The sequence below is a fragment of the Helianthus annuus genome, chromosome 10, assembly GCF_002127325.2.
Source record: "Helianthus annuus cultivar XRQ/B chromosome 10, HanXRQr2.0-SUNRISE, whole genome shotgun sequence".
Lineage (NCBI taxonomy): Eukaryota > Viridiplantae > Streptophyta > Magnoliopsida > Asterales > Asteraceae > Helianthus > Helianthus annuus.
This window is the reverse complement of record NC_035442.2, coordinates 52,043,428-52,054,392: the sequence shown is the minus strand read 5'-3', so window position 1 is coordinate 52,054,392 and position 10,965 is coordinate 52,043,428. Positions and strand designations below refer to the sequence as shown.

Below are 10,965 nucleotides of genomic sequence, written 5' to 3'. Positions count from 1 at the left end.
GGTTTTACAGGATCAAGAATCACCATAGTCGAAGGGTAGTGTCACGCTAACAGTTCACATAACAGGGGTTGGTAACATAAGAGCTCATACTGTTGTGCCAAGTGTGCATTCACGTGTAATGTTATACATAAGTGTACACTAGATATACTATGTAATAGTAAATAAGAAACGAACCTTGCAGTCTGGAGCTGAGTGTCATGGTCGATTTCGGAACTTTTCGGTTATAGTCTGGTTTTATAAAAACGTTTTAAAACCAAGTTCACTATAACCAGTGGCTCTGATACCAAACTGTCACACCCACAAATTACCACATAGGGAGTGTCCCTGTTAGGCGTATGACATACCAATAACGAGCCACCAATTACATTGAACCCATACAAGTTATAAATAAAATCCCCATTATTAATAAAAATATCCTCAACAAGTTTAAACGAAAATCAATAAGTTCAGCGGAAGTAAATAGTAAACGAAGTTAAACTGTTTCAAAACCAAAGTATAGTATCAAGAAATCAGTCACATAAATCCTTCCTGTCGACCCATGACCACTTCGGCTACTCCAGATAGCAAGTTCCCAAATCCAAGATATCAAACGACCTGCGAGCATGCAACAAGTGTATCAGACAACGCTGGTGAGTTCATAGTTTTACGAAAACGTTAGTTACCAAGTGTTTAATCCAGTTCATTGAATACCATTTTGAAAACGATGTTGATAATACCCCAATACAAGACGGCTTCTGATTATTTTGCCCTTTCTCCAATGCTCCTATCAAAGCATTGGTCATGACTAGGTCATTAGTTCAACACCCGTCCTCCCAGGTACGGTGTGAGGTTGCCAAACCTAAGTAGCACTACTAACTAATACCATGTTACCACCCAGGTAACCAAACAACACGGAGGGACTTTAAAGGTGATAGGAAGAGTATATTATCCAACATTCCCGTTTTTACCCAAAAGACTTATCCCTGCCCGAGATACCCACTGATTGTCCCAACCACCGGGACGCATGCTCAAGAGAGATGAACTCACCTTTGATTTGCTCGGTAAGATTAAGACACGTATTCCAAGTTGATCAATTAGTCCCTAATGTGGTTACCACTAACCGTTAGAATCTCATTCTACCAAACCACACATGTAACAACTTGTAACAATTAACACGTAGCCAAAAAAAATAAACATCCGGGTTTCATACATTTCACATAGCCCGTTCACATCTCACATAAACACTTTGCAGCATTTTATAAATTAATCAAATATGTTGTGCAACCTGAAGTTTCACTCGCGGCCCAAGACTTTACCAAACCACCGCAATACTGACTTACCTAGTTTGTTCAGTATCGTCTAGTGCGGCCCACTTACCGCCCGGCCCAGTCTTTTACACAAATAGGCCCAATACTCTTTAATAAAATCCAACTAATTAATCTTGCAGGTCCGATTTGTATGTATACCCCTTACATCCTTTTAATTCATCTAAGTGGCTTATTATTATTTGATTACACCCCAACCCAAATAACACAATACTTCTCATTACCCAACATAGTTTAATCGGTACATCCTATCACCTTAAGCAAGCCGCATATAAATTTACAATTATACAATTTGAGGTTTTCATAACAATATCACTGATCAACATGGATCCTAATAATTCTCGACATAATCAAAACACCTTTGCACTCAATCCACATTCTAACAGTTACTAGATTATGATCATCACAATTACCATATTAGTATTACAAATATAACAGACCACTTGGGCCCAGTCAGACATACAAGGCCCAATCCAAGATACCCATTACCGTTCTAACCCATTTAGCCCAACATCCTCCCCAGTTCGATTGAATATGTTGGTGATCAACATACATTACATTAACTACCCTAATCAAATTTTCATGCATAAACATCAACAACTTATATACATAAAACCCGAACACAGTGATATCAGGATCAATTGCATGGTACTTCAACTCATCATTAATATAAACATAAGATTAATCATAACCACATGTGCACCTAGTATTAATTCCCGTGACTATCTGACAACCTTAATAAGATATGCACATGGTTGATTTGATCAATACTACAAACACACATTAATGAGCCGCCATTATCCTATTCAAGGTTATCCCACTATGATAAATCATTACCTTCAACAACACTAAATCCTATAATCTGTTTTACCGAATTAACAATTCAAAAGTGACACGGCCTAATAACCACACAACTTCATTGATTTATATGAATCATAAAACAAAGATTCGGTAATTCGCAAAATACTCACATCGAATCAATCATCATATAACACAATTAATATTATATAGCACTATTGCTAAATAAAATTTCATACTGAAGCAATCAAGTAAAGGTTAACATGAATGTGTATAAACTAACCGAATTACTCGATCCAGAGGAGGAAGCTTCGAGAGGGGGGGGGGGGGGGGGTTTCTCCTGTCGATCACGAGTATGAGGGGTTTAGGGTTTGATTTATTTAAGTTTGTGATAATGAATCCTCATATATTACGTACTCTAAATAAGTAAGGTCTTTGGGGCGGTTCCCTTCTCAACCGAGATGGGCTCAAGCCCACTAAATTGAGTCAGTGCACAAACAGGAAGGGATAGGGGTTAGGGAGTTTTGTGATTTCGTGCTGGAATGAAGGCCATACACAACATGGGGATATGCATGTGGTCTACGCAACTAAACCGGACCCCAAACAAAACAATTAATTTACTTGGGCTTCGCCCGGCCCAACATGATTTCAGTGTGTGCGTGGATGTATAAAATGCAACTAATCGGTCCACTATGACTCGATTGGACTTGTATGACTTTCGGCCTAAGATAACCTGTAAGCGTGGGCCGATGAAAGCTATAACTAGTGAGAGTGCGGCCCTAACGTATGCATGACCCAATCATAGACACAACACTAGGTTCGGCCCAATACACACACCCATATATATACTACTCAAACATATTATACATGCAGTCATTACATTACCGTTACAAGTGTTCACTAATTCTTATCGTCATACGGAATAGGAAAGAGAGAGAAAGGTTGTCACATCATCCCCAACTTGAAAGAAATTTCGTCCCGAAATTTGACAAGTAATCACAGAGGAGTGAAGTGAGAAATCAAGATTGTTGCGAATTTTGCTCAGGTACCACACAAAACCTTTTTCGTTTTCACTAAAGTTTATAACTTCAGTTATTTCTTCAGACTCATCTGAATCGTTTTTAAATAAACTGTTATTTTCCATTAATTTTTTAGAAATAACATCTTATTTTTTAAAAAAGAGCAACAAGGCTCTAGTATCAGAAATAACACCTTATTTTTTAAAAAAGAGCAACAAGGCTCTGATACCAGTAGCGGAATGGTTCTAGCAATTTTTAAATTTACTACACCAATAGTCGTAGTAATTTTTTGGTTACTAGCAAATAGTTGTAGTAATTTCTTGATTACTAACATAGTCATCATATGTTGACTTTTTTGTTCAATCAAACAATTGTTCATAATTGTCCAAAGATTCCATACCAATCGATAGATGACAAATTTGAATTGACAAATTTGAGTTAATTTGTCGATTAATTATTTGGAAATAGCAATTTTATATCCATTTTTGTAGTCTTTTATTGACTAAATTTTTGATTTCAAGAATCATTCGTTTGATAGTATAAATCATTTGATTTCGATATTGGTTAATCGATTTTGTTTGTGTTTGTTTGTAAAAACAGTTGTTTATAAAAATGCTTAAGGAGATATTAATATAAATATTTCGAAGTAATTTAACAGTTAGAATAAACCATACCTTTCCTCTTTTTCCGACTAGTCTTTAAGTTGATTTTTCCAAGTGACCAACCCAACCAATTCTTCCCTACACGGCCTCCTGCCTAAACGGTACTTTTTATGGCTCCAGGGCTCCAGGTTTTGCAAAAATCTTTAAAGATAAACAAAGGGATAAAAAGGAAACTGATATTTATTCGTAACTGTTCTTCCCTAAGGAAGAACTTCTTGATATTTACATAATATTCTCCTTTAGCAAGGAGATTACTCACTAACACTCATACTAGTTTACAAAGGAAAAGTTGGAAAAGGAAAATGATACGAGAGAAGGGGATGGGGATTGGATTCGATGTCTAAACTAAAGGAATTCAACTTCTTTATATAATAGAAGTGAATTTTACAAAAGACCATTATAGCCCTTAATCAATCGTCATGGATGACGTTTTTTCAATCGATGTACCCATGTGTTGGGTCCAGTTCTCGAGTGTCCTCATCTGAAAAGTAGCTGTCTTTTTCAGTGGGGTTTTTGTTTTCTTCTGAAGAAGATGCTTTGCAGTATTCGCACTGATGGTTCTCAAAGGTGCGTTGCAACTTTTGACAAAGTTGTTCTTTAGTGGCTGGGCCTGCTTCTACTTTATTGAAGATGATGCGTTGCTCCATCCTTTCTAAAGCTTCTTTTTCATGTAGTGGTAGAGGAGTTCCACTATAGCTAGTAATTATGCAGTTAGTGCTGCAATAATTTACTTTGTTAAAGCTTCCTACTTTAATTTTCTGTAGGTTTTCTAGGATTTGTAAAAATCCTTTGGTCCTGATATGTAACCATTTTTCATAGTCTTCATAGTCTTCTTTTATCACTCTTGAAGGATTGACCGTTCTTGCTTTGGCTATGCCAATTTCTAAATGGTGGTAGCTTGGAAAGGTTTTTCCTTGGTACCAGTCAGGGAGTGTAGAAGTACACTTGATGAAGATGTTTGCATCTCTTGCAGCAGCAATTTTCTTTCGAAAATTCTTGATGGCTTTCTTCATTCCTTCAGATAAATTACTTATTTCAAGTAAATTAGGAGAAGGGTAGATGAACTTTGCTAATCCAGCGGAGAATGCTAGAGAAACTAGTTCTGGGTTTGCACCTTTAAAGGTATTTCTTTTTTCCCGCATGTTGCTGAATATCGGGTGGCTTCTTGTTGGGCTTGTAATAGCGACCCAAATTTTTTGAATGGATAGTCAGTTTTTTCAACATAATTTTTGACTATGGCCCAATCTTCATAAATTCCTCTATGGTCACCATCAAAAATGACATAAAATCTGGTATTTTTAGGATTTTCTGGTTTTTGTGTGACTTGGGAGTAACTTGGTCTGAGAGAGACCTTTTCAGTTTTTGGCAAACTGTTAGCCATCAACGGATTTGATTTGCCTTTACCAGAGCCGTTTGCTTCTGGGCTAGATGAAGATTTTAGTTCTTCATTTACTCTATTTTTGCTTTTTTCCAAAGCAACAGGAGTGAACGGACTTGATATTTCTTTACCCTTTGTCGTTTGAGGGGGAATAGATTCAGATTGTTTCCTTGCGGATTCCTGCTCTGAATTAGCAGTTGTTTCTAGACTTTCGTCATAGAGAGCTATCTGATCTCGAATAGCTTTTAGTTCTATCAAAAGAATTTTTTCTTTTAGGCGTAAAGCCTTTAAATTCTCCATTTTTTCAAAAAATAAGTTTTTCTGTTTGTGAAAGTGATTGGTGATGCCTTTAGTTTGAAGGGTATGTGCTCCTTAAATAGGCATGAAAAGTTTCTATTTTTAGAAAAAATTTATTTGAAATACGTATTTGTTTACGTATTTTGAAGATCTTATTCAAGATGCTCGATGTCAAGAGAATATCTTGAAAACCGCATTTGTCATCTGACATGACTACCTTTTTGTTTTTATTGATAATGATCATCTTGGGCATGTGGATGTAGTTAATAACTGAGATTCTTTATTTAGCAATACCTGCCAAAATCAAAATAAAAGAGTGGACATAATTCATTCTGAGTCTTCTGTTGAAGAGTCAGAGGATGACAAGTTGTCTCGTATTTCTAATGCATATACTTGCGTATAGCCATCAAAAATATTTTCAGAAGGAAAATATCCCTCAATTTCGGCTTCTAAGATAAATTTTATCTTTTCCGGAAATTTTTGTCGGTTGGGACATTCGTTGGCATAATGTCCTTCTTCGGAGCATATCCAACAACGACATTTTTTCTTACCTTGAGGACAGACCTTAGGTTTTTCTTTAGAAAAGTATTTTCCCGGTGAAAATTTTCTTTTCTTGCTTTTCCAAAAACGTTTTTTAGTTTTTGTTTTATATTTATTTTTGTATTTCTTTTTGAAATAACCTTTATCTTTTGTTGGTTCACAACCAAAAGATAATTGTGGTAACTCAGCGAGTTTTTTACAACAGTCTTTATTAAAACGTTTTAACTGTTTTTGTTTATTAGAAAGATCACAATAGGATGCAATTTCTTCTTTAACAATTCTTGTAGCAAACCCAAGGGAATGCATTGTAAATTGATTCTTTTCCTTATTCCATCGTTCTTTCGCCTTTTCTCCTACGATGGGAATTTTCATTAGGTAAGCCTCAATCCATGAATGGAATTCACCTGTGCCTAATTTATATAAATTTGTTTCATAAAGACAAGTGAAATCATCTAAAAGACATATGTCACAAAGCTGTGCTTTAGCAAGATTTTGTCTTGCTTTTTCTAGCATTTTTTGATTTTCTCGGTCTTTATCTGTTATGAGCTCGAGACCTAAAAACATCATATATACTGCATTTATAATTTGATCAAAAAGATCCTCACCTTGTAAATTTTCATCCCAAGTTGTTCCTTTGATGAAGTTTTGTACAATTCCTGCAGACTTATGTTCTAATAATAATAATAAAGCCTTAGCCTTAGAGAATTCTTCTGAATTAGTCTGAATGATTAGACTGATCTCAGTGTTCCATTTATCAATTACCTCTTTTCTTTTGTCGAGGTTGAAGATACAATCAATTTTAATAGTATTAATAGTAGTTGCACTACCATTACTATTAGAATCAGGTATACCCTTATGGTATGGCATGGAAAATTCTGTGTCCTTTTTTCTATGCCTGTTACTTCTGCTAGTAAAAGCATTGTTTGCTCTCTGTCTTGGAGACATTTCCATATCTGAAGAGCTTTCTTCAGTTTCGGGTTCTTCTTTCTTTATAGGAAAGTTTCTTGGTTCTTCATTATTTAAAACAAAGATTCGTTCTTTATTTTCAGAAAAATATCTTTCATTTAAGATTTTATCTTCAGAGAACTTTTGTTCACATTCTTCGTTATCTAAAGTAATGAGACTAACAAGTTCTTTTATCTGTTCAATTGGAAGGGTATCCAATTGTTCATCTAAAATTTGCTCCAATTTTTGAGTGATAGAACTCATTTTATCCACAAGATAAAGTAATCTTTTTATCCTTTAATCTTTGAATATCTTTTTTCATAAAAGAATTTTTCTTTTTAGATCAGTTAGTTCAAGAATTTTTTCAGAAGGATGAATGCTCCAATCCGAATGTAATTCATAAATTCTTTGATTATTTCTTTCTAGACAGAAATAAAGTCTAGAGATCTCTAGATTTATATTTCTAAAAAGGTTTTCCATTTGACCTTTATTGGTCATTTGAAATTGATCCAAAAGGCCATGATAATGCATTTGGACTTTTAGAACTTCCTAGAGATGGATTTCCAACGTTGAAGTTTGGAAATGAATACTTTTGAAAGCTTTTTTCATCATTAATTTTTTCTTTTTGCTTTTCGAGATAAAGGTTTTTGAATCCATTCTTTCATCAATTTTGTCTGAAACATCTTTGATGATTTTTGCGGCAGTTGCCTCAAGATTTTCGTTTGTAGAAAGACTTTCTACCTTTCTAATCAAATCTTTAAAAAGTTCCTCTAATTTCAAAAGAGTAGTCATGTTATAGATATAATTGCTTTTTTAGTTCTAAGCTCAATAATTTTTTGCTTAGAAGCAAAAATGTTTTTCTTAATAATTTTTATATTAAGAGATTTTGTTTTATGATTTAACATAAAATTTTCTTTAATTTGATTTATTCTAGTAAAGCAAATTTGTATATTAGCCTCTTCAAAGGTGATTTGTTGATCAAGATATTGTAAATAATCTAAAATTGGTTTTGAAGACATTATTCTCCAATAACTCCTTTTAAAATTCTACCGTACCCATCAATTCTTTCAGACAAAAAACGTATTAATTGTTCAGTGTTACTTGATTCTCTTATTTGTAAAGAGCTTCCAGCATAACTGTGTCTAGGTTTTGATACTAAAACTTGTTTATTTCGTGCAATATCAATTGCCCAGTTTTCTTGTAATTGTGATGGCTCAGCGAATTTACTGCCTTCAACAATTCCAATATCTGAGAATATATCCTCAATTGCTATGCTTTCTTTTTCTTTGTACTCAATTGAATGAGTGCTATTTGTTAAAGCATATGAGACTAAATAATTAATCGTAAATACTTTATTACCTGGTTCCATAAGATCAGTTCTTTCACACTGATGTATAAAACTTAAAGTTTTGTCGAAATCTTTTGAATCTCGATGTAAACCAAATTTAGGATAGACAGTAAACATAAATTTACCATAAGCTAAATTTCCTTGAATTGCTCCAAGAAGAGCGTCTTGCCTATTGATAATTCTGTTATCAACAAGGGCCATTTTTATAGGAAAATTAATTCCATCTCTAAACTGTGCTTTTAGGAGGATTTTAACCGCTCCTATATGTACCATATTGAGAGACTTTCTCAACTCTGGTTTAATATGTAAAAGCTTTTTTGCTATTTCACCCTTTGTTAAGAGTGGCAAATAAACTTCACCCGAGGTATTGTTTATGTCAACTGAAAGTTCTTCAGTGTTAAAACAATAAAATATTTTATTTTTTCTAGAAAAGGCTCTAGAAACTAAACTTTGTAAAGTTTTTGGTTGATTAAAAACTTGTTTTGCGTCAAGCTTGAATTTAAGCTTGCTAATTTTTGTTAATTGATCAGAATTAATCATGTAATCTGATACAAAACCTTTTTCGTTTTCACTAAAGTTTTTAACTTCAGTTATTTCTTCAGACTCATCTGAATCGTTTTTAAATAAACTGTTATTTTCCATTAATTTTTTAGAAATAACACCTTATTTTTTAAAAAGGAGCAACAAGGCTCTGATACCAGTAGCGGAATGGTTCTAGCAATTTTTAAATTTACTACACCAATAGTCGTAGTAATTTTTTGGTTACTAGCAAATAGTTGTAGTAATTTCTTGATTACTAACATAGTCATCATATGTTGACTTTTTTGTTCAATCAAACAATTGTTCATAATTGTCCAAAGATTCCATACCAATCGATAGATGACAAATTTGAATTGACAAATTTGAGTTAATTTGTCGATGAATTGATTTGGAAATAGCAATTTTATATCCATTTTTGTAGTCTTTTATTGACTAAATTTTTGATTTCAAGAATCATTCGTTTGATAGTATAAATCATTTGATTTCGATATTGGTTAATCGATTTTGTTTGTGTTTGTTTGTAAAAACAGTTGTTTATAAAAATGATTAAGGAGATATTAATATAAATATTTCGAAGTAATTTAACAGTTAGAATAAACCATACCTTTCCTCTTTTTCCGACTAGGTAAATCTTTAAGTTGATTTTTCCAAGTGACCAACCCAACCAATTCTTCCCTACACGGCCTCCTGCCTAAACGGTACTTTTTATGCTCCAGGGCTCCAGGTTTTGCAAAAATCTTTAAAGATAAACAAAGGGATAAAAAGGAAACTGATATTTATTCATAACTGTTCTTCCCTAAGGAAGAACTTCTTGATATTTACATAATATTCTCCTTTAGCAAGGAGATTACTCACTAACACTCATACTAGTTTACAAAGGAAAAGTTGGAAAAGGAAAATGATACGAGAGAAGGGGATGGGGATTGGATTCGATTTCTAAACTAAAGGAATTCAACTTCTTTATATAATAGAAGTGAATTTTACAAAAGACCATTATAGCCCTTAATCAACCGTCATGGATGACGTTTTTTCAATCGATGTACCCATGTTTTGGGTCCAGTTCTCGAGTGTCCTCATCTGAAAAGTAGTTGTCTTTTTCAGTGGGGTTTTTGTTTTCTTCTGAAGAAGATGCTTTGCAGTATTCGCACTGATGGTTCTCAAAGGTGCGTTGCAACTTTTGACAAAGTTGTTCTTTAGTGGCTGGGCCTGCTTCTACTTTATTGAAGATGATGCGTTGCTCCATCCTTTCTAAAGCTTCTTTTTCATGTAGTGGTAGAGGAGTTCCACTATAGCTAGTAATTATGCAGTTAGTGCTGCAATAATTTACTTTGTTAAAGCTTCCTACTTTAATTTTCTGTAGGTTTTCTAGGATTTGTAAAAATCCTTTGGTCCTGATATGTAACCATTTTTCATAGTCTTCATAGTCTTCTTTTATCACCCTTGAAGGATTGACCGTTCTTGCTTTGGCTATGCCAATTTCTAAATGATGGTAGCTTGGAAAGGTTTTTCCTTGGTACCAGTCAGGGAGTGTAGAAGTACACTTGATGAAGATGTTTGCATCTCTTGCAGCAGCAATTTTCTTTCGAAAATTCTTGATGGCTTTCTTCATTCCTTCGGATAAATTACTTATTTCAAGTAAATTGGGAGAAGGGTAGATGAACTTTGCTAATCCAGCGGAGAATGCTAGAGAAACTGGTTCTGGGTTTGCACCTGGACAAAAGATAATAAGACTTTTAGTAGCCTTGTCTTCTGTGTAAATATGTTCGAACTCGAAATCGTCTTGGCTTATGGCTCTAGCCTTTGACCAGATTGCTCTGAATTCGTCTAAAGAAATAATATCTTTTTCTTCTTATTCTTCAATTTTTGTTGGTTTTGAGAAAGTGTTGTTTCTGAATTCAATAACCCTTTCTTTTTTCTTGGGTATCAAAGGTTCAGAAAAAATGGTTACCTTTAAAGGTATTTCTTTTTTCCCGCATGTCGCTGAATATCGGGTGGCTTCTTGTTGGGCTTGTAATAACGACCCAAATTTTTTGAATGGATAGTCAGTTTTTTCAACATAATTTTTGACTATGGCCCAATCTTCATAAATTCCTCTATGGTCACCATCAAAAATGACATAAAATCTGGTATTTTT

The 10,965-nt window shown here is 34.0% G+C and overlaps 1 protein-coding gene across 1 annotated transcript; it reads right to left on the bottom strand.

The window, feature by feature from the left end:
• Positions 1–3,945: 3,945 nt before the first annotated feature.
• Positions 3,946–10,676, bottom strand: LOC118483296. Its single transcript, XM_035978936.1, has 2 exons — positions 10,542–10,676; positions 3,946–4,897 (listed from the first exon to the last, which is right to left on the bottom strand). The coding sequence occupies exon 2, from the start codon at positions 4,794–4,796 to the stop codon at positions 4,218–4,220; it is 579 nt and encodes a 192-aa protein (XP_035834829.1). The 5' UTR covers positions 4,797–4,897; positions 10,542–10,676; the 3' UTR covers positions 3,946–4,217.
• Positions 10,677–10,965: the final 289 nt, after the last annotated feature.

Coding starts and splice junctions, on each gene's coding strand:
- LOC118483296 (XM_035978936.1), bottom strand. CDS start 4,796: ATGAAGAAAGCCATCAAGAATTTTCGAAAGAAAATTGCTGCTGCAAGA.